This window comes from Halichoerus grypus, chromosome 1 (assembly GCF_964656455.1).
Source record: "Halichoerus grypus chromosome 1, mHalGry1.hap1.1, whole genome shotgun sequence".
NCBI lineage: Eukaryota > Metazoa > Chordata > Mammalia > Carnivora > Phocidae > Halichoerus > Halichoerus grypus.
Window position 1 is genome coordinate 28,888,137 of NC_135712.1, and position 24,409 is coordinate 28,912,545.

Here is a 24,409-nt window from a genome sequence, read left to right on the forward strand (position 1 = left end):
CATGCTTATGGATAAACCTATAAATAGCTATATAGTTTATCCACATTTATTTAGTTTTAAATAAGACAATATATGTATATAGTGAGAAACCCCATATAATTTCATTCTCAATTCACATCTTATATAAACCTTTAATTTCCCATAATCACACATAGATTGTAGATTCTACACAGTAGAATCTGCTGTTTAGTTTATAATTCTAGGGTTAACCTGTAAAAGTAGCTCAGACTCATTCAGGTCCATTGATTAGTAATGGTGGCTTAGTAATTTGTGAAAGAATTTAGTGACCCTGAAAAAGTAGTTCACACATTTTTCAGCAATTCAGCATTCATTCATTCAACAGGTATTTCTTGAGCATCTACTCTATGACAGCGTTTCCATTAGGCACTCAAAAACTACTGTTACAATTGATGAAAATCCCTACTTCATGAAGGCTAAAGTATAGAGGGAGAGACAGATCTTAGAAAAGCAACAACGACAACAACTGTAAATAAATATCTAATAAAGTTGTGATTCAGGCTATGAAAAAGAACATGGAAAAATGTGAAAGTTGAAAATATGCTGAGGTAGTTTCTTTGAAACGTCTGTAAGAAACAATAGAAAAACATAAAATTAAAAATATTTGTGATATTGGGGCACCTGGGTGGCTCAGTTGGTTAAGCCTCTGCCTTCAGCTCAGGTCATGATCCCAGCGACCTGGGATCCAGCCCCACATGGGGCTCCTTGCTCAGCGGGGAGCCTGCTTCTCCCTCCCCTCTGCCTGCCCCTCCCCCTGCTTGTGTTCTCTCTCTGTCAAATAAATAAATAAAAATCTTTAAAAAAAGTATTTGTGATACTTTCTTGAAGCTTAGGCAACGGTAATTTAACACAGACAGTCATAAAATAATATACTTTCTTTTTTTTTGTTTTTTTATGGGTTGTTTTGTTTTGTTTTTAGTTCGTAATTTTACAGTGAAGATAGAGCTTAAGTAGAGAGAAGAGAAAAGAAAAGGCTAATTTTAAAAATTTAAAGGGTTTCCAAGTTATATTTTATTAAGGGCATTTGAATTAAGCGAAGAATCTGCCTTTTATAACCTTGAATGTAGAAATTAAAGTTCAATAAGGACTTAAATAGGCTGTCCATTCGTATTTATCATAGGCAATTTGGGGTAAGATATGAAGTAAAACATAATATTGACTAATAATTTTGTTAACTATGTGGTTAAACCTTCCTATTAAAATATTCAAGGAGAGCCTGGGTGGCTTAGTCAGTTAAGCATCCAACTCTTGACTTCGGCTCAGGTCGTATCTCAGGCTTGTGAGATTCAGCCCCGTGCTGGGCCTGCAGGGAATCTACTTGAGACTCCCTCCCTCCTTCCTCTACCTCCCACCCCCTTGCATGTTCTCTCTCTCTAAAATAAATAAATAAACCTTAAGTATAACAAAAATACAAATTAAATATTCAAGTTAACTAAAGGGAAGTTTCCCCTAATTTTTTTTATATTCAGGAAATATCTGTCTGTCCACCCATCAAGAATGGTGGGCAATGCTAGACTAGATGACCCTTAAGGGTCCTTTCTTGAAATCTAAGATATTGAGGATATATAACCCAATAGGTCCTTCAAGAAAAAAAAAAAAAAACACTCCAAAGTTCTACATGAGAAGTTTTGCTTATTCAAAAAATATCAAGTGTCAGTTATGTTCCTGGAAGTGTTCTAGATGTTCAGAATAAATAAAAAATATAAAATCTCTAGGCTCATGGAGCATACCTCATAGTGGGAGATGCAGGCAATAATCAATCAAACAAAGTATCAGATAATGTTAAATACTTAGAATACACTACATATGAATTACATGAAGATTTCTATACTAATGGCTAGACCAACTTCATATTTACTATTGTTTGAGAATGTGGGAAATATGCATGGGATACTCACCTGCAAGAAGAAAAAATTGCACTTTCTCAGATTTACTTAACTCCAAAACTTTTTTACAAATGACTATTTCAATTACTAAAGAATCAAGAGGATATTTTAATGCCCATTAAGCATGAATACATGCTATAGCCTTTCTAAAGGCCCCAATAAAATATCTCCATCTATGTAGACTTAATCACTCAATATGCCTGTCATTTAATTCTCTTTTGCCCATCTCAAAAATGGGAAAACCTGGGGTGCCTGGGTGGCTCAGCTGGTTAAGCATCTGCCTTCAGCTCGGGTCATGATCCCAGGGTCCTGGGATGGAGTCCCACGTCGGGCTCCCTGCTCAGCGGAAAGCCTGCTTCTCCCTCTGCCTCTCCCCCTGCTCGTGCTCTATCTCTCTCCTCCCCCCCAATAAATAAATAAAATCTTTAAAAAAAAAAATGGGAAAAACTAAACTGGCTCTACTGTACAGCTATTCAAGGAATAACTAAAATTCTTTAAAAAAAATTTTTAGGTGTGAAGCTCAGGTCCTTCGATATCGCAAGTTTTATTTTCTGAGTTTGTAACACATGTAACCAGGCTTGGACAATTTTAAAAATATGTATTATATCCAGATTGAAGTTTTGGAGGCTGCTGAACATAATACATAGGAAACCCACAAATCTGAAATCTTCTCTTTAATAATGTTTTCAGATCAATGATTTTTATTGCTTTATTATTCTGTCTTTTGTAAACAATTCTAACTAGGTATATGAAGGGGAACCCATAAATGAAAGTGGAGAACAAAATAAAACTTCAAGTAATGGAGGAGGTTTAGGGAAAAAAATGAGAGCTATTTCCTGGACAATGAAGAAAAAAGTGGGTAAAAAGTACATCAAAGCCCTTTCTGAGGAAAAGGTAAGTATACTCTGCTAATCATTTGTATCTTTCTATTAATTTTTTTTTTTTAATAGTCAACAGATTCTTCTTCTAGATAGAGAATTACTTGGTCCTTTAGGAAGGACTTCAACATCTATTTTCTCCCTCAGAAGTTAGATGGAAAAAAACCATTATGACTCCTATGTTAATAGAGGAAATGGAGGCTCAGAAAGATCACACATGTAGTATATGAAGAACGATATGTCATATGTTGTAACAAACATCAGTACTTCATTTCTTTTTATTGCCAAATAATATTCCATTTTACACATAAACTACATTTTATTTTTCCTTTCATCAGTTGATAGACATTTGAGTTGTTTTCACTTTCTGGCTATTGTAAATAATGCTGCCATAAATATTTATGAGTTTTTGTGTGGAAATACTCTTTTGTTTCTCTTGGGTATATGGTAACTATCTGATATTTTGAGAAATTGGCAACCTGCTTCCCAAAGCAGTTGCATCATTTTACATTTCCACTAGCAATGTGTGAGGGTTCCGGTTTCTCCACATGCTTGCCAACACTTGTTACTGTCTTTTCAATGCTAGCCTTCCTGGTGGGTGTGAAGTGGAATTTTAATGTGGCTTTGATATGCTCTTCCCTGATGACTAATGATGCTGAGAATCTTGTCGTGTTCTTATGAGCCATTTGTATATCGTCTTTAAAGAAATGTTTACTCAGGGACACCTGGGTGGCTCAGTCGAGTAAGTGTCTGCCTTCGGCTCAGGTCACGATCCCAGGATCCTAGGATGGAGCCCCATGTCGGGCTCACTGTTCAGCAGGGAGCATGCTTCTCTCTCTCCCTCTGCCTGCGGTTCCTGCTGCTTGTGCTCTCTCTCTCTCTCTTTCAGTCAAATAAATAATAAAATCTTTAAAAAAAATTTAAAAAAAAATGTTTACTCAAATCTTTTGCCCATTTTTTAATTGGGTTATTTGGGGTTTTTTTATTGTTGACTTTTAAGCTTTTTAAAAATATATCCTGGAGGCAAGTACCTTATCAGATATATGATTTGCAATATGATATATTTTCTCCCATTCTGTGGACTATATTTTCACTCTTTTGATGGTATCATTTGCAGCACAGATGTTTATAATTTGATATAGCTCAATTTATCCATTTTTTTGTCATTTAACTTTTAATATTGCAATTAAAAAACTATTGTTTAACTTAAGTTCACAAAGATTTACTCCTGTGCTTTCTTCCAAGAGTTTACAGCTGTAGCTCTTAAATTTTGGTGTATGATCTACTAATTTTTCTATGGAGTGTAGTAGGAGTCCATCTTCATTCTTTCGAATATGGATATCAAGTTGTCATAACACTAATTTGTTAAAAGGACAATTATTTTACTGTTGTTTTTTCTTGGCACCCTTGTTGAAAATCGATTGATAATAAATACATGGTCATAATTATATATGGGTTTATTTCTGACTCTCAATTCTATTACATTGATCTGTAAGTCTTAGTCCATTCTCTTTTTAACCCACTTCAGTAGGACTTCCGTCCCCAATAATCCATTAAAACAGTAATCATAATCGATATTAACCTCTGTGTGGCTCAATTTACTGGTCATTTTTCTTACTTCTTACATTACTTTTCAACCGTATGTGACACAAGTGATGATTTCAATACATTTGAAACATTCTCTTTCTTGGTTTCTTTAACTGAGCATTCTTCTGGCTTTCTTTCTTTCTCAGAGTTTCCTTTCTTGGCTTTGGAAAGACTGTCTCTCTAAATATTGAGTACTTCTGAGGCTTATTCCTAGATGCTCTACTCAGTCTACTCTCCCCCTCAGTGATCTCATCTAGTCTCATCACTTTGTTTTTCTGCAATTAATCTCTAGCTATGATATCTTATCTGTTGTACTTAAACAACCAATTGTGGGAGTGCCTGGGTGGCTCAGTCGGTGCTCAGGTCATGATCTCAGGGTCCTGGGATCTCTGCATTGGGAGCCTACTTCTCCCTCTCCCTCTCCCTCTCCCTCTGTGCTGTCTCTCTCTCAAATAAATAAATAAAATCTTAAAAAAAAAAACTAAACTAAACATATGTTAAAAAAAACCCAACCAACTGCGTATTCAATATCATCATTTATATGTACAATAGGTATCTGGAACCCAATATATTCAAAACTGAATTATTAATTCTCCATGCTCTACCAAAAAACATGTTTCTTCTCCAGTCTTCCCAGTAGTAATAGACAACATTGCCATAACTCTAGATGGAAAGAAGAGAAAAGAACAGAACAGAACAGAACAGAGAAGAAAAGGAAAGAGAAGAAGTAAGGTAGGAAGGAAGGAAGTAAAGAAAGAAGAAAGCCCAAGAATCATTCCAAATTCCTTTTTTCTCTCACTTTTCACACCAGTTCATCACCACCTCCTCTTGGCTCAAACTCCAAAATCTTATCTAAAACTCCTAATTTCTCTATGTAAACTATTCCTGCTTTAGAACAACCAACCAACCAACCAAGAACAACTTCTCTTGCCTAGACTGCCATAAAACCACCTAATTGGTCATCTTTCTTCCACTCTTTCCTCCATAAAAGCCATTCTCCACACAAAAGCCAGAAGGCTCTAAAGTGGAATTCAGAACACATCATGCCCCTTGGTTAAAATTTTACAATGCCTTCACAATGCCTTCCCTTACTATAGTATGTTCATGCCAGTCCTCTGAGAAGCAGGTCCTAAGAAAGCAATGGACACACCAAAGACTATTGGGGAAAATGAATGTGAAGGATAGAGAAAGAAGAACTGGATAGGGAAAGCCTTCAGACAACAATGCAAGTCTGACACTGTGAAAGGAGAGGAAGAAAGTGTTAGCCAGACTGGTAGATAGTCCCTGAACCAAAGTTTTCCATTAGAGGAGCCCTGTAGGGCGCCTGGGTGGCTCAGTTGGTTAAGCGACTGCCTTCGGCTCAGGTCATGATCCTGGAGTCCCTGGATCGAGTCCCGCATCGGGCTCCCTGCTCGGCAGGGAGTCTGCTTCTCCCTCTGACCCTCCCCCCTCTCATGTGCTTGCTCTCTCTCATTCTCTCTCTCTCAAATAAATAAATTAAAAAAAAAAAAAAATCTTTAGAGGAGCCCTGTATCCCACCAGAATGGACTCAAATGGTACCCCCACTGTTTCAGTCACTGGCAGAGAGCATGGCCTCCATGCAGACACCATGGTGAATTCAGTAGCTGGGGCTGTCAGTAAAGAAGGGTCTCACAGCAAAAGATCTGAGTGACACATTTCCATGACCACTACACTTGGTCCATAAAGCTCTTCCTGATCTGACTCCAGTGTACTTCTCTGAGCTCATTTTCTAACACTCTCTTTGCTCTCACTCAGCTCCAGCCACATTGGCCTGGTCTTCCCGCTCACAATCCAAGCTAATTCTGAGTTGAGTTATTTTGTTCTTGCTATTCTTTTTGCTTGGAAAACTGCCTCCAATTCTTTATACAAGTTACATCTTAACATTCAGGTCAAGAATTCAGAGCATATATTACCCTACAGAGGAGGTCTTTGGAGGCTACTCCATCGAAATCAGCCAATCTTCCCCTAACCCTAATCCAGTAGCTAATCCTCTCACATCACTGTTTTATTTCCTTCATAGCACTTATTCCCTGAAATTTTCTTTTGCGTTTTGTTTACACACACCTCCCCAAACACTAAACACAAACACACACACACACACACAAACCCTAACACACTAAAATGTATCTCATTAGAGCAGGGACCGTGTTATCTTGTTTACTATGGTATCCCCAGTTCCCAAGAACAGTGCCAGGTCCTTACAAGGTGTTCTCTAAACTTGTGTTGAATGACTGAACAAATGAATGAAGGAATGGGTATAAGCAGAGAATCAAACTGAGTATATATCATATATGTATTCTGAAGTTTTATCGATGTTTAGAAATGCTCATAAATGAGGAATATTGAATTACATTTTGATGAATATTAAGAAATTTATAGGTTTTGTCCAAACTATCTAAATATGGAAGACATTTGAGATGTTTTCAAGCAGATGTAATTTGTTTTGAAATTGTCTGTCTTTCCGAATTTTATGCAGGATTTGCTTTTCACTTGACTAGGTGTGCAAGCTCGGTATGACGATTTGTAAAGCTTCTTAGATAAGCTTCACTTTAGAATTGCAAAATGTGCATGTTTTATTCATATCTAGTGATCTGATAGGGTGCAAATAACTGACATGAAACAACTATGCAGAATTTAAACTTGTAATATCAGATCTCAAAGGATTAGTAATGGTGGTAAATAGATGATAAGGAGAACATGAAGAAATAAAAGTGCTTTAACAGATAAAGCATAGATGTTAATAAATCTAACATTTCTGATTAAGTAGTCTCAATATGATATTCATCCTAATTTACAAAATGAATTATTATAATTTCATTTGAATTCCATAATGTGGAATGTTTCATCTAAAGAATTTTTCCAAGTATAACGTGTTTTGCTCGAAATTGAACTAAAGATTAATGACCCTCATATTTTATGCTGATGTATTCCTAAGTATTTTATTGCTAAAATATGTCTTGTTTGTTAAATCAAGTGGATATCTCCATGGAAATCAGTTCTCTGCACTTAACCTCTGATATGTTTTTTCTGAAGGATGAGGAAGATGGAGAGGGTGCCCTCCCATATCGGAACAGTGACCCAATGATTGGATCTCACACAGAGAAGGTCTCCCTCAAAACCAGTGACTCCATGGATAGTCTCTACAGTGGGCGGAGTTCATCAAGTAAGCCTATAGAATAAGGGACAAGATCCTTACTGGGAGGGCTAAGCTAATTAAAAACAGTAGATTTTTAACTATAGAGAACAAACTTGATGGTTACCAGAGGGGAGGTGGATGGGGAGATGGGTGACATAGGTGATGGAGACTAAAGAGTACACTTATCATGATGAGCACTGTGTAAATGTACTGAAGTGTTGAATCACTATACTGTACACCTGAAACTGATATAACACTGTTATGTTAATAATACTGGAATTAAAAAAAAAAGAGAGAGAAACAAATTCAAATGAAAACCAACAACAACAGATTGGCTTCTCTGGGGCTTATCAAATTAGCAAAAAGTTTCCAGCTACTTGATAAGAGAAATAGTGAAAATGTAGGATTGCCGAATCCATAGAGCTGCTGGTGTTTAAAATGATACACAATATATTCGATAGAATTATGTATTATTTTGAAACTTTTAACATTGTAGTTGGCAGAACTCTTGGGGATATGCCTCAAAAAGATCATGTTGGGTGACTAAAATCTGCATCCCTAAAATAAAAATGTTTGCTTAGGAGAACTAGCATTATCTTGAGTCAAAATTTTTAAAATGACTTGACGTGTTCAGATAAATGAAATCCTGTTCTGTCTCTTCTTCCTTCCCTCCCTTTCTCCTTCCTTTCCTTTTTTCCTCCTTTTCTTCCTTCCTTCCTTCTCCTCTTCCTTTCTTCTCTCCCTCCTTTCCTTTCTTTCTTTCTTCTCTTTTTTTCCCTTCTCCTGTCCTCACTTTTTCCTTCCTTTCTGTTCCTTTTTGCCTGAAGTATTCTGAAAAGAGCAGGACGTATGCATCAATTCCCACATTTACTTTTTAGGTGTCCATCCAGCATTAGTGAGTCAAGAATGAAATACAAATGTAAATACTAAATAGAAGGAATATCACCGGGTGACAGAAAGGAAGCAGCATGCGTTCAACAAGGATTTTCTAAAATCATTGTTTCCAAGAAGGAAGTCGTTCAGGTTTCAGTCACATAGCCTGCTACAGTATTTGAATGAAACTACAGGGCACCTTATAACTTTTTTATGTGTACACTGTTATACATCCCTCTGATCTTTTCAGGGCTTTTAAATGTTTTCTTTTTTTGCAAGGTTTATTTTCCATTTCCTTTTTAATCAACTGCTTCTGTTATTTGAAGATAGATCTCAAAGACCAGATGTTTCAGATATCCTGAATTTTATTCCTACTTTTCCTATTGGCTGAAGAAGAGTTATTTTGTGAAAAAAAAAAAAAAAACTAATGTAGAAACATTTGAAGGATATATTTTTGCATGTGTGAAATTCAGATTTCATAACTATTCACTTCTGCTGGAAGTTTTAAAATTCTCAATTGTAATGCTGAATGTGGGTAGAATTTTACTAACTGGAATGTACCATGAAAAGCCAGCGCCAGGGGTGGCCATGGAAGGGAAGGTGTAAGGAGATGGTGGCCCACTTAGCTATTGTCATACACAACTTAGTTTCTTAGTTACATGCAACTCACCCTTTCTTACAACGGTTCATATTCAATATAGAACATCTCTAAGGTTCTTTACCTTATTTCCATAATTATTTGAAAAATAGTGGAGAAACCAGGGCTGTTTTGTCTTTGAACAGAGCACTGAAAGGCCACACTGAAGGAGAAAGTGAGAGTAGTGGAGAGTGTTGAGAGTGGTGGAGAAACCGAGAGTTACTTCCACTGGGAGCCATTCTTGCCCCCATCCTGCAGGCAGCAAAAATGGAATCTTTTTTCTTTTTTTCCCTTGAGGTTCAAACTCAAAAGGGAAAAGGACCAGAGAACAAGGATTTGGAGCAATTTTAAAAGCCCACTTTAGAAAGTTTAGAACCACTTGGGAATACAGACACTGGAACACACTTTCTCTTTCCCTCACATTCACACAACAAGCAAAAGTGCTACCTTTTATGCATAGAGATGTTGTTTCAAAATGGCTTTTGGTACATAATAGGATGTTTGGGAGAGCATTCTAGCTACATTGTGATAAGTATAGGGAACCCTGTAGTCTTATGCTTTGACCATTTGTGATCAGTAGCACATAAAGGTCAAACTGTTGCTATAGGTTTTTGTCTGTGTTTACAGGTACAAGATGAATTGTCTGGCCTGTGTAGGGAGTTAAGTCTGTATCGTCTGCCTCTTTAGCAAGTGTTCAACGCTCAAAACACTGTGCTGCTGGAGCAGATCACAGAGACTGTAGTGAGAGGGTGTTTGGGTTAGTGGTTGAGGAAAGAATGGTCAGATTGGCTGGAGAAAGTTCAGAAACGGCTCAGAGGACAGAGGTCAATGATGGAGAGTGACTGGGAGGCAGAAGAAATAGGAACCCATCACTTAGAACCCCCTCAAAAGGTTGGCATCCAGTGCTTCAGCATTATCCCTGCTTAGCTGTATCCAGACGATGGTTCAGAATGTTATGAACCTTCAATGAGAACTGTTAACCTCTGCTTTGCTTTCATCAGGCGGAATAACAAGCTGTTCAGATGGTACAAGTAACCGGGATAGCTTTCGACTTGATGATGATGGCCCCTACTCTGGACCATTCTGCGGCCGTGCCAGAGTACATACTGATTTTACACCAAGCCCCTATGACACTGACTCCCTCAAAATCAAGGTGTGTGCACATCGTATCCGCATTCCGTGTGGTTTGTCTAGCACTGGTTGTATGATCTGTGTCAGGAAGTACAAGCATGGGCGGGGGGGGAGGGGTGGCGAGTGTGTTCTTCCCCCCAGTAGAACTGAGGACTGGGTTACTGTGGCAAGAATTTGAACAAAATACATGAGGTGGGATGGGGGATCAGATTCTGTTGAGGCTACAGCCTAAGTTGCTGTTACGGAGGTAACGCAGAATCCGAGCCTATCAGGGGAGAAGAAATTGTTTACATTTTTCTGAAAACCAAAAGCCTCAAAGGTTACTGGAGGTGCCCAGCTCTGCCTGATACTTGCTGGAGTTAAAAGGAGAGAGAGAAAAGATGGCGATATCAGGCAAGAGCCCCCCACAGCAACTCCCTTGGGAACCAGACTTGGTTGGGCAACTTCAGTGCTTAAGTTAGTTGCTATGAATAACCAGACATCTTTCTCCCAATGATATTCCCTCCTGAATTCCCTCTTCTTAACTCTTATTCTCTGTATTCGTTTTCCATTGCTGTGGAACAAATTTCCACAAACTCAGGGACTTTAAACAACACAAATGTATTACCTCACAGTTCTATAGGTCAAACATTTGGTCATGGCCCAACTGCATTCCCTGCTTAAGGTCTCACTGGGCTAAAATCCAGGTGACAGCTGGAGCTGTAATCTCCCTGGGGCTCAGGTCCTCTTCCAAGGCAGAATTCAGTTGCTTGTGGTTGTAGGACTGAGACTCCTGCTTTCTTGCTGGATATTGTCTGGGAGTCACTCTCGGACCCTTGAGGTTGCCAGCCATGGTCCTCTCTACAACATGGCAGTTTGCTCCTTCAAAGCCTGCAGGGGAAAAGCTCACTCATGTTTCAAATCTCTTCAAGAGCTCCTGCCTGATAAAGTCAGAAACACCAAGATAATCTCCCTCTTAATTACAACATTAACTAATTTGGGACATTAATTACATCTGCATAGTCCCTTGCACCATAAAATACAACATAATCATGGGTGTGAAATCCATCGTTTTCATAGTCCTACTCACACTAGAGGGGAGGTGCTATTGCAATCATACAAATAGAAGGTTTGGTGCTAAAGTATTTTATACATGTTAAATTATTCCTTTTAGTAACACAAACTGATATAGCTAAAAGGACAGAAATTATGACTTTTCTATACTATCAACACCAAGCCAATGTTAACCAGCAATTATAAGTTATGAAGTATTGATGTTATTATTTAACATTCAAGACACTCTGCTCTTCTCTTTATCCCTTCTATTGTAACAAACCAGAGTAAGCTCAGCCGGAGAATGAGGAAAACATTATTTTCCATAGTTAGCTCCTTAGTCGTTTCTATGAAATGATTTGAAGTCTAAGTTAAAGTTTTGGGGAAGGAATATTTGTAGCCTAGTAATGTTGGGGGAGGGTGTAGAAGGGAACAAATTGAACACATTTTGACTCAGGAGAGCTTTTCACCTTCCCTATAATACCATACCAGTGCCCCACCACTTATGCTGTCTAAGGTGTTATTTGTAGAGCCCTTGTAGGACACAGTAAGAATCCCCCAGTTACCACTGAGGATTGAATGCTATCGTTTATATCAAGGGTCTTATCCATAATGAAATTGGGTCTTTGCTTGGTGACCTGTGGGCTTTCCCGGAACGTATGCTTTTATAAGTTTAGAGGATAATAGGAAGGATGCAGCATAGAGCTCCCATGCTTAGAAACCTCCCCTAGAGCTTCTGGGGATTTTCTAGGTCTGCTTAGCTGATCCCATCTAGCCCAGGATTTGATTCCCCATGGTTAAAGGCAGGAAGAACCAGATGAACAGCTCATAACGTCAGACAAGCAGATGATCACAAATCAGAAAGATCAAATCTTTTAATCACATTGACAATGTGTGTTTTAGATGGAAGAATACACATTCATAGAACATGAGGAAAAGACATTTTTAGTAGCAGACTTAATGTTTTGTTTGTTTGAGGGTAGTCCCCGTATCAGAATCTATAATGTCCTCTCCAGGGTAGAAACTTGTAAGTCTCAAAGGAGGAAATATGACTTTTAAATGTAGGCACTGTATTTGTGTAGAAATCAATTTTCTTTACAAAGAAGTACCCCCGGGGGTTTTCTAATCTTGCTGGTAACTGGCACCCTGCAACAATCAGAGTCTTCGAGATGAATGAAGAAAAAGACCAACTGGTTTGTCCATCCTAATGGGCTTCATTCGTATTTCAATCCAAACTCTGTTGTGAAGCTCAATCTAAGTATTATCTTCTCTGAAATAATTCAGTAGCATAATTTATCCTTAGTGCACACACACATACTTTTGTTACATGTTTAGATATACGAAGCTCTTAACAGTTTCACGATTTTAGATGAATGCAATACTTTAGATGGTTTTTTACTGTAAATTTTTCAGATGAACTAGAAGCATGGACAGAGACTTCTTTTTCTTTCCCTTCCCCATTTGAGAGCCCCTCCAGGAATGATGGCTTGAGCTTTGCTATATATCTATTGCTTTGACAAGATGAATGAAGAGAGCATCATTTTTTGAGTTCAGACAACTGACTGCCATGAGTTTGGGAAGTTATTTAATGTTTGCATTTCTTTTCCATAATATTTAGAGTTATAAAGATACCTTGTATATGTACTTAAGAAGTGTGTCATGGGCATAAAATGACTCACTATATGCAAAAGTACTTTGTAAATTCCATTGTGCCCTACAATTATAAGTTCATAAGTTGATATACCAAAAACATAAAGATGTCATCAAATGCATGTAGGAGCTTTTCTTCAAGCTTGTTGAAGTGTTCTTCATTATTACTAGCAAAGAGTTCCCTTGAACTTTTAAAAGAAATTTTCTCTTAGATTTATTTCTGTTATCAGTAACCTCCCTTATCATATTCCCTCATTATTCTAATTTTCTATGATTCCATTCTTTCTACTAATTGTCATAGCACCAAAGTTCTCTGAAAACTCGCTGGTATATTTCTTTGTCTTTAGAAAGGAGACATCATAGACATTATCTGCAAAACGCCAATGGGGATGTGGACAGGAATGTTGAACAATAAGGTGGGAAACTTCAAATTTATTTATGTGGATGTCATCTCCGAAGAGGAAGCAGCCCCCAAGAAAATAAAGGCACACCGAAAGAGTGGAATAGAAAAATCCAAGACTCTGCAGGAGTTCCTAGAGAGGATTCACCTTCAGGTTAGCAAACCTGTGACCTCTTTGATGGTGGTGGCATCTGGAGGGAATAATTGAGGAGAATGGATCAGTGCTGGTACCGTGGTAAAAAAATATATATATAGGACTTACAACAAAGAAAAATCTGTTTTCCAAGAAAACTTCTTATTTCTCCTTTATTACTTTTATTACACAAGGACAGGTCTTGATATAACCTCCCTTGGACTAAACTCTAATGGTACTTAGCAGTGAGAGTAGAGATTAATGTTGAGAAAGTGCAGTGAAAAATGAAAAATACTTAGGAGAATAAAAGGTCCAGAGAAAACATGTAAATGAGAATGATAAAGAGAGTATGAAGAGTAAAGGTAAAAATCCAGAGAATTGAAAGGAAACAGGGAAAGAAAATTACATTTTCTATAGGGCAGAGATCAAAAGCAAGTCAAGAGAAGAAAGCTAAATGTAACTGTTTCAAAAGCAATTTCTTAGGAAATAGTGATCCTTAAGCCCCCATGATGATTATGTTAAGGAAACTGTGTTGTCTATATTTATAATCCAATTATTTTCTTGTTATATTAGCAAAATTTTTATGAAATCTCTACCTCGTTAAATGGTGTATACATACAATTTACCTAGCCTCACTCAATTTACTGTTTTGCAACCCATTTCTAATATTAATGCAGCAGTACTTTGATAGTTTTCAAAATTCATCAAGGCAATAGCCAATTAAACTTCCCTTAATTGTTTCTCCTGAGTTATCTAGTTATACTCCTGTCTGTAGACACACTACCTAGGCCTTCTTGTTGCCCCCCAAATGTGGTACTGCTTGGATGAAGTACAAAGTTTAAACCCTGCTTCTTCTTTTTGTTTGCTCTGTGACCTATGAGAAAACCAAGGTCTAAGGAAGTGAAATAACTTACTCAAGAACCCACAATCAGATGATTATGTCAGAATGGGGATTTTGGTTTCTCTGTTCTAATTCAGTGCTCCTTCTAAGAGACATTATTTTTAAAAGAAGTGGTACTTTCTCTCTCTCTCTCTCTCTCTCTTTTTTTAAAGGGGCTGGTAGTTATTCCTAATTACTTAAAACTTTTATGCTTCCTTTTACTCAGTTTTGGTAACCAAACTAAGGATACTGAAATTATGATCAAGTAAAATGGAAGGAAGTTTTGAGCAAGCTGTAAAGCATTCAACTTCGCTTTGCATTTTTATTCTGTTAGAGAGGACAAAGGTTACATAAATAACATACAGACTCAGAAATCAGAAGCCTATGAATTTTAAATTAATATATATTGATGCAAATGATGGACAAACAATACATGCTGAGAAAAGAAAACAATACTTTTCCTAACCACGGTGCTTTTATGCTTAATAAAAACTTTTAATTAAATAGAAAGTCTGGAATTCCTTAGGTTTATATAATGACTTTCACCAAATGCTGAGTCTATTTTTCATGCGTGTTTCAAATTCATCTTTTAAACTACCCCAAGAAGTTAGTGAGGGTAAATTATTTTTGCAAGCCAGCAAACAAGATGTAGGTTCAGAAATATTACTATAATTATTCTTTTAGAGGCATTTTATTGATAGATGTAAGGACACGCTAGCTTTGTCAATTGAACTATTTGAGAAGTGAAAAAGTGCCAAATGGGATGAATGATCCAGCTATTTAATTGATCCATGATTTAGCACTGCACGGCTTAACGTAATTATTTCTTCTTTACATTTGTCCTTCCAGAAGGTGAGAATTCGCTAACATACTCTTTTAAATGCCCTAGAGTTCGTATGTGGAGAACTAGTACAAAGTAAAGTTAAGCAAAAGTTCTATCGGTGCCTTTGGTTTCCATACGCACTTCTACACTTTCTTTAAATCTAAAGAGAACTAAAAATAAAATATTTGAATCTGACTAGTTTATCTTATACATATTTTTTCTCCCCCATAGGAATATACCTCAACACTTTTGCTCAACGGTTATGAGACCCTAGAAGATTTAAAGGATATAAAAGAGAGTCATCTAATTGAATTAAACATTAAAAACCCAGAAGACAGGATGAGATTACTATCAGCTGCTGAAAATCTTCTTGATGAAGAAAGTAAGTGTGCACACCTACTTTTCTCCCTAGCTGAAAATCACAGTTCAATGTAAATAGTAAAATTATTAAAAACAAAGCCCCAGTTTTATTTACAGAGAATCCCATAAAGCATTCTTTCCCATAGAATAAGTATTTTCTTATTTATTTGGAAACAGCAACTCTGGTCGAGTCTATAATTAGGAAGAGGACTTTTTTCCCTTATTGGACTCAGAAAATGAAGGGACTTTTCTGGGCATCTCATTTAGATTCTGCAGAGCTATTAATTTACACACAAGTGGATGTCTGCATTCCCAAAGACTGAGGGAGTTAGAGACAAATATTTAGTGACAGCATGAGCCATTAGTGAGAAATGTCATATCCAACTTCCGTAGAACAGCGCCGAGCATGGCTCTAAGCTAATGAGCCTTCGCGCCACACAGGAAAATTCATTTCATTACCATATAGTCACATCTTGTATGTGTTTATAGTATTCTTTCAAAATGTTATAATAGCTTGCAAAAATATTCAGCACTCACTTTTATTATCTGAGATGGGTCTCTGTATTTGTAAGTATAAACTGAAGATGGAGTAATGCATGCACATTCACTTACCAATGGGTTTGTAAAGACCGGATAGCTTTTGTTTCTACAGTTGCCCAATCTGAACGCTCTTCTTACTAAATCTGGTCAGGCTTTTGAAACCCTGAGCTCAGGACGTACCAAACTCCACAAGGAATATTTTCTAAGGAAGAAAGAGGAATGTAGCTACTTTTAAAGATGAAAAAGAACTCAGATCATCTAATCCAATTTTCTCTTTCAAAAGTAATATTGCTCATAATCATTAACTACTTTTTCTGAACCTGTTCTCGGAGTAAAACTTTGAGCCAAGATCTTTACATTTATTATCTTCTTCAATGTGCTCCACAGTTTTGTGAGTTAGAGAGTACTGTCCCGTGTTTATAATGAGAAACTGAGAGATAAGTAACTTCTCCAAGCTCACACACATAGTAAATTGTGGAGAGCCAGGGCCAGTGTTTGTGATGCTACTCTACTTTCTACAAGTAACAGCCCAGATGGAGAGCAAGGAGGAAAGTCGTATTTAGGACCCAGGCCTCCTGACTGTCTTGTAGTAGGTTTCCTGTATCCTGTCTCATATGCTCCAAAATGGGCATAGTTACATAGCACGTGTTTATACACTGGCCTTTTATCTCGCAGGAATAAATTTACTTTTTTAGAAACTGCATCTCACTTTATTCTTACTTACTGTCTTGAGTTTGCATAGATCTTCCTCCTTTTCAAAGAGCTTTCACATGTAAGACTAATTTGACACCTCCAGAATTTATTTCCTCTTAGGCCTAGGTGTTTATATGCATCCTTTGAAACTGGGGGGGCTAGGAGAAGGGGATGAGGTCACAAAGGCAGACAAAGGTCAACTTTAAGAAAGTAGCCAATTTACTCAATAGTACAAGCCAAAACAAAACTGATCCATGTAAACTGACGAGGCAATATCTCTGGGGTAAATGAGGCAGTTTCTTTCACACCCTGTCATTTCTAAACATGGCTCCTCACTAAATAATGTGAGGCTAAGAAATAGATTCTGTGGATTTCTTGGAATTGATAATGTTCAGTATCGTTGTCAATACCCTCTAGAATAATTTGATGTTGAAGTAGTGGGAGGGAAAAGGTATTTTTTGAGCACTTGTAAATACATTCCTTTTCTTCTGTAATACCATCCATATAGGTATTTTGTCCATTCCACAGATGAGAAAACATTTCAGAGATGAATTTTAAAAAGGCCAAAAACAGCTAGATAAGTAGCAGAGCTGAAGTTTTAATCAAAGGCAGCCTGCTATAAAAATCCAAGTTCTTTCTTCCACACATGCAAACTGGTAAATATAGAAAGAACAATGAATATCTGAAAATTGAAGTTTTCTACTATGCCAATTTTCTCAGGAGCTTCAGTTCAGTTTTCCATCCCAGAAAGTGGAAGTTAATACGTAAGTGAGAACAGAAACCTTGCAACAACATTACTGCCTGAAAGATGCAAGACGGCTATGGCCGCATTTCAACAGGCCTGGTGACTAGGAAGGGCGAGAGAGCCTGGGTGAGAAAGGGTTTCAGCCATAAAACAGTGCTCAGTCTGGACCCACAGCGGGAAGATCGGTCCAGCGCTGTGGCTTGGGCCATGGATGGTGTCCACTTAATTTCTTCATTCCACCCCCCTCATCCCCCCTCTACTTTCTATGTTAATGAAAGAATAATGATGCATAGATAACATCATATGAGAGCTAGGTGCAATTTGAAAAACCATCTGACCCAAATGCTTCCCTTGCAAGATGGGGAAACTAAAACCAGAGTAGCTAAGTAGCTTTCTCAAGGTCACAAATCTAAACCCAGTCTCCCACATCTATTAGAAACACATCCTACTATGCCCTGGAAACAAAACACAGTATCTCCAAAGCATGATATAAAAAAGTACAAATCCCCCAAAGTATTTCCCTTATAAGACTTTAGAAAATGGTATGTGAAGGTCACTAAAAGTTGATCATTTAATAAAAACCAGTAATGTACAAATATACGCACACAAAGCCAAATTCTGGGGGGTGAAAAATAGAAAAAAAAAATGCCGATGCAACCAGTGTTTGTTGTTAACACACAACCCTGAGATTTTTCTTATTTTAATCTTACGGTCTAAAGTAGTACTAGAATATACATGTCAAAAAGATGCATATTACATGTTAGGCTATTCTGACTGAAAGCTATTTATCTTGTATGAAACTGCTTTGCTCAAGAAATAAAGAAGAATGACTTCTATTTGTTGATAAGATGGTGAGTTCTGATGATTCGGCTCCATGCTGCTGCATGCATGCTTATTTTTATCTATTCTCTACTCTGTGAATCATATCTCCTACAACCATGCTAAAGATTAAATGCACAACCTTCATGTACCTTGAAAGATAAAGACCTTGAATATATGGTTATATAAAACTAAGATATTATTAAAAACAAATGCATGTCACAGTCATAGGTTAAAAATAGGGGTGTGTGTGTGTGTGTGTAAGAATGGAGCATGCAAATTGGCCAGGATTTTATGTATGCATTTTATCTTGATCACTGAATATAGTCAGTTTGGGGAATGTCGATAAATTCCTAATTTAAAACCTCAATGCTTCTTAGATCGGGAACTGGAAAGTTTTGCTTTACTAACCCTTCACTATAAAAATTGAGGAGAGTGGACACCTGTTTGAAGAACAAGAGCTTTGAGATGATAGAGGAAAAACTACAAGCCCCATGTGAGCCTTTAATATATCTAGATGGACCAAGAGGATGGGGGGAGTGGGACAGGGACAAAAACAGAAATCTAATACTTAGAGCAAGCAATTTTCCTTTTCTCTTAGGCCAAAATAGATAGCACTGTACCCACTCTGACCCTGAACATGTAAACTGGATTAACACTTTTTAGGTCACCGCTTGACAGGAGGTAAAGGTGTTTCTCCTACAAGCTGATAGAAGGGCTGGGTGAGTGGTGGTAGCACTGATTACAGGATTACCTCTGGAGGAGGATAACAACTTTGGGGTTCTGCAATCCCTCCAAGGCCAATACCGAGGTATTCTGAATTTGCTCCCATGTTGCATTAGAACTGAGCAGAATTAGGTCACTGGCTCCCTCAGCTGGGAATCTAGATGAGGTTAGAAGGAGAAGAAAAATTGGGGTGAGACTCGGCTTTTGAAGGAGCAAAAGAATTATTTGGTGCTCATTAGGATTGCTCTCTTTCTCACCTGAATTTTAAAATGGTTTCTTTGCTTTGAATAAAGATTCCCAGTAAGAATAGAGAATGTGTGTGTGTGTGTGTGTGTGTGTGCGTGTTTGTGCATATGTTGTTCATAAACACAACCTTCAGGACCCCCTTGCTTGCTAATAAATGCCTCTTGCAAATAATCAGAGTTAACTGCTATTTATAGTAAATATTTTCTCTTTATTCTGAACTTGTTCCTCTTTTCCCACATTTAGAGGCACTTTGATGTGTCTTAAAAGTGTGATGAGAATGTGTACTATTGTCCTCAGGGAAAACGGGTGATGGAAATAGCTTGTTCTCCGTATAAGCACAGGAATAATTACATTTTAAATTGGAGGGAAAAGATTAAAAAAACAACCAACCTAGTAACTGAATAAGCAAACTGTCCTAGAAGCTGTGTATCATATATTTTAGGTAGCTGCAACCTCTGTTGGCAGCGCTCAGTGAGGAGGAGAGGGGTTTGTGCGCCAGGCTGTTGGCACCAGCTGTGGTCACAGCAGCTGCACATTGCTCCACTATCCCCAGTTGTGCCTTCCCGCCCGCCGACGTGCCCAAAACGACGCAGGGCAAGAGGCAAGTCCCAGCCAGGAGCCTGGACCGCGAGCTGCCGGCAGGGGAGACTTGTAGTTAATGCCAAGCAGCAGCCCAGCAGTCGGTCTGACAGCGTGCCAGGGTAGCCTGGTGCCCTAGCCCCTGACATGCATGCCTGGTGTTTCCAACCCACCTGCCGTATGATTTGGATCTAGATTCAAGAAAGGTACAGCTTTTCAGAAATACAGGCTAACCATCCACATATACACAGTAGAGAAGGCACACGGGCATCTGACTTTTATGTATTTATAAATATATTTAATATATATTTCTAGTTATAGCTGTTTAGCTTTATGCAATTCAATTTCTTCAGATTTCTTGTTGGTTTTACCACCTCCCCTGAAGATTTAATTTATGATTGATGCCATATTCTATATAATAAAAAAACAACAAAATTAAATGTAAACATTTTTAGTCTTCTATCAGAGAACAGTGCCCAGAGGAGAGAGTCCGTAGAATTTTCACCTCAGTCACCTAAGGCACTTGTAATGTACTTGTTTTTATATTGCGCTATGATTGCGTACTAGGCATGACATTGTATGATTACCCTGGTCAAACAAGACAGAATCCTCTAATACCATATGCCTTCCCCGAAGCCCCTAGTTCTGTGCCCTGCCCTGAGTAGACGGTTTACAGATACTTGCAGAATGAAAAACAAAAACAACAACAACAAAACAACAAATGCTTGTGGAATGAATTAAGATTGAGGAAATAGAGAGACTTGTAAATCGTAAGGAAACTTTTTTCTGATTATAAAACTTCAAGTCCCTAGCAATCCCACCTCACAGATAGAAGTGTTTGCAGTAGGCAGAAGCATCTGGGTGCTCAGCATCCGGGTGCTGCTGAGCGATTAGATCTCAGATGAGGGGGCCTCTGCCCTTACTGAAGCAGTCAGCAGGGTGCAAGGGGAGGTTGCTGTGAATGTGAGTGCAAAGATCCACTCCGTGGCCCACATCTCATCAGAAGGTAGACTACGCTGTTAAGATGCAAAGAGAGATGTGCAAAAAGAGGGAGCATCATTTCAACTCCTATTCTCTCGCGGCCTCAGGAAAACAAGAGCAACTGGTTGTTATTCCATGAAGGGATTCCTGTTTTCCATTTGTTGTTTTTCCAAATGTAGGTTAGTATTCAAATGACATGAATACCAGAAAGTCACTATTATAAAACTAACATATTCAGGTAATTTAAGGATGTGCTTAAGATGAAATCAGAAATAACTAAGAGTTGCGCCATATTGTCTACTGAATGTTCCTCCTTGGACAACACTGCCTCTGGACAAATAAACACAGCCGTAGATACCTGGAGAATGCCCGAGTTTTGTTCTGAGTGACTCAAATGGGGCTCCAACATGAAGCTGAGGTTTTGAGCCATCCTCAAAGAGGATGACATAGCTTGGTTTTTCCTCTTTGGAGATGGCACCAGGAGAGAAAAAGGGGACAATAATTCAAAGAGCCAAGAGGTATCTTCATTTGAATTTCAACGAAATTTCTTATTTGATCTTTAGTTGCTACTTCTAAACATCACATTCTTTTTATTTAAAAAAATTGTTTATTGAGCACTTTCATTGACCAGGCATTTTCTTGTGCCCTGTAGATTGCATTATTTTATAGTACCCAAAAGAAACAGAAGCCCAAAGAAGCAGAAGCTTCAGACCTAAGGCACACAAGACAGTAAAGTCAAAATCTGGATTATTTGGGTGAAGAAAGTTGAGAAAGAAACCTATGTGAATATAGGACAGATTTCTCTCTTTAGGATATGAGAACTTTTTCCCAGAATTAGGGTTTAGTTTGAATTCCTTAAAGCTTTCTTCACTTTTAGTATAATTGAGATTGCCTATACTTAATTAATTAAATGTCGCAATTCCAATATAATTATTTTATGAATAATTATGTTAGCTGTCTTCTGTTTTACTCTAATCACCATGCCACTTTTTATCTTTATCAATGACTATCTTAAAATGTTGAACCATGGGCTTTACACAATTCCATAAAAAATTTGGTAAGAAATAATATATTTTAATATTCAAATTAGTTCTTTATGACAAAATATTTCCTAAATAATTTTCCCTTAACGTAATTATTTTATTTTCATTATATCGAGTACAGAAATGTTTGGGGTTGCTTTCTGGCCTTCTTTTTTTTTTTTTTTTTTTTTTAATTTTATTATGTTATGTTAGTCACCATACAATACATCATTGGTTTTTGATGTGGTGATCCACGATCCATTGTTTTCGTATAACACCCAGTGCTCCATGCAGTACGTGTCCTCCTTAATACCCATCACTGGGCTAACCAATCCCTCCTCCCCCCTCCCCTCTAAAACCCTGTTTGTTTCTCAGAGTCCATAGTCTCTCATGGTTCATCTCTCCCTCCAATTCCCACCCCCCCATTTTTCCCTTCCTTCTCCTAATGTCCTCCATGTTATTCCTTATGTTCCACAAATAAGTGAAACCATATGAGCTTTCTGGCCTTCTGATTATGCCTGCTGTTGGCTGGCAGCAATAAAGAAACACCCTTTTTCAAATTATTTAATAATTCTCCAATATACCCAGATTTGAAAATGTATAGCCTTTGGAATATTTGCAAACCATGCAGGGGCTTTATTGAAAAACTGTACCATTTTAATTTTTTTGTTTTTTAATTAAAATATAAGACATTATAGATGATGTGAGAAATATAGAGAAAATCTATCTAAAATTTTAACACTTTCATGTGTGAATTATATGCATAAGTCTATAGGTCTTCACATAATTTTAGTAATAGAATACTTAATCATATATATTGATTTTTTTAACTTAACATATTATCAGAAACATTTTGATATAAAAAAAGATGCACTCATATCTCACATGGCAAGTCTGTAATTTTGGAGGCAAACTGTTTCTTATCCCAATGTGTTATTTGCCTGGTTAGCTCAGATGATTGGACCATGGGCCAAAACTGATGAAGGTTATAGTTTCAATTTCTAGGTGGGTCAGTTAGCTTTACTCTGTTTCATGGCCACATGAAGGGACTAAATGACTTAGAAAGAAAATATGGACATATTAGCATGAATTCAGCCCCTCTGCTGGAAAAAGTATCCATAGTACAAGACCTAGGTTTGTGCCAATCCCGAAGTCACTAGTGCCAGGATGGAAAAAAACAAAAAAACAAGAAAAGGAAAATCCTGACCCTCCAAACACAAAAACTGAATGCTATATAGCTTTCGTTTCCATAATATAACATAATGACCTGCCTTTTCTTTTTATAGTTACAGTTGAGGGGCTCCAGCTGATCACCTGCCTGAAATTATTGCCAGCCTGGTGGGAAGCATTTGAGGAGGCAAAGTCATGTTTTCATTTCACTAGGAAATCATTTAGCAAATTGCTGCTATTCTGTAAATTACTGTGCTGCTTAACTTTCATACTGAGAAACTATTTCCTTTTTCCATAAAAACTGCAGATAAAGGGTTCCTATAATAAATAATCTGTACTTAAAACAAACCAATTCTGAGAATTTAGAGAAGGTGACATAGCATTTCTCAGGCAAAAATAAAAACAAATACATTTTACTACAAATATTTAAAAATGGCATATTCTCTGTTAGCGTCAGATTTTCATTCATTGTTTGTTTACTTTGTTACCCTTTGAGGGGAATGGATGGAGGCTTCCGAAGACGAAATAACAAGCTAAGTACTTATTTTTTGAAAGAAAAAGAACTAATTTTGGAAATCAGAGTTCTTTAAGCCCAAGTCTTATATCTTGAAGAGAGTCCCACAATCAGTAATCAGCCTAAATAGAACACAGTATTGGAGCAATTTTTATTATGCTAAGTCCTGTTTAAAATGTCGGTCTGAAGAGCAATAACTAAGTTCTTTTAATTTTGTGTTGAGGTGAGAGGCCCAAATATAATCTGGGGAAATATGGCCTAGGATCACACTCCAAATATGGTGAATCACTGCTGAAGTAGCAGGAAGCATTACAAAAGGACTAATTTTTCTGGCCTTTTCCAGAAACACTTGGATAATGAAACACAGAGCTGACTGATATTCACAAACACTAGTGAATATTAAGAAGATTTGCCCTAAACTTCACAGTTGCTAAGACTTATAAAGAGAAAATGCTTCATGGTGGCTAAAATTTTTAAACAGTCACATTCGATGCATATTAAAATTAAAGCTCCTGATACGTAGAACTAGTTTTAATAACATCACTGGCCTTAAATATCTGATACTTGAGTCCACAGTTTAAAAAAGTTGTGGCAAACATGGAGAAAATTCAGAAGAATGGCATAAACATGGTTTTATTGTTGCAAATTAAAGCTCTGAGGAAAAGGTTAAAAGAACTGTTACGATTCATTTTGAAGATGAGTAGACTAAAATGATAAAGATCATTTTTTCCCAACCTTTCTCAACCTGTATTCCTCGTCTAAACCACAGAATACAAAAACTAATGTGACTCTTTTCTCAATCCTTCTGTGGATGGTACATAAATGAGTACCATTCTAGATACATTGAGAAGTGAATTCATTACATACAAGGATGCCTTAGGGCACCACGGCTCAATTCTCTCTCGTAAAGGATGTTGATAAACATTCGG

The 24,409-nt window shown here is 37.4% G+C and overlaps 1 protein-coding gene across 2 annotated transcripts in view; it reads left to right on the plus strand.

Moving 5' to 3' along the window:
- The window catches only part of SAMSN1 (SAM domain, SH3 domain and nuclear localization signals 1), a 127,380-nt gene that overhangs the window by 100,794 nt on the left and 2,177 nt on the right, over window positions 1–24,409 (plus strand). For both annotated transcript variants that reach the window (XM_078058124.1, XM_078058073.1), the window contains 5 exons: window positions 2,649–2,798; window positions 7,424–7,553; window positions 10,038–10,189; window positions 13,197–13,403; window positions 15,317–15,467. In XM_078058124.1, coding sequence (XP_077914250.1) covers window positions 2,649–2,798; window positions 7,424–7,553; window positions 10,038–10,189; window positions 13,197–13,403; window positions 15,317–15,467 — 790 coding nt within the window. The remainder of the gene's footprint in view (window positions 1–2,648; window positions 2,799–7,423; window positions 7,554–10,037; window positions 10,190–13,196; window positions 13,404–15,316; window positions 15,468–24,409) is intronic.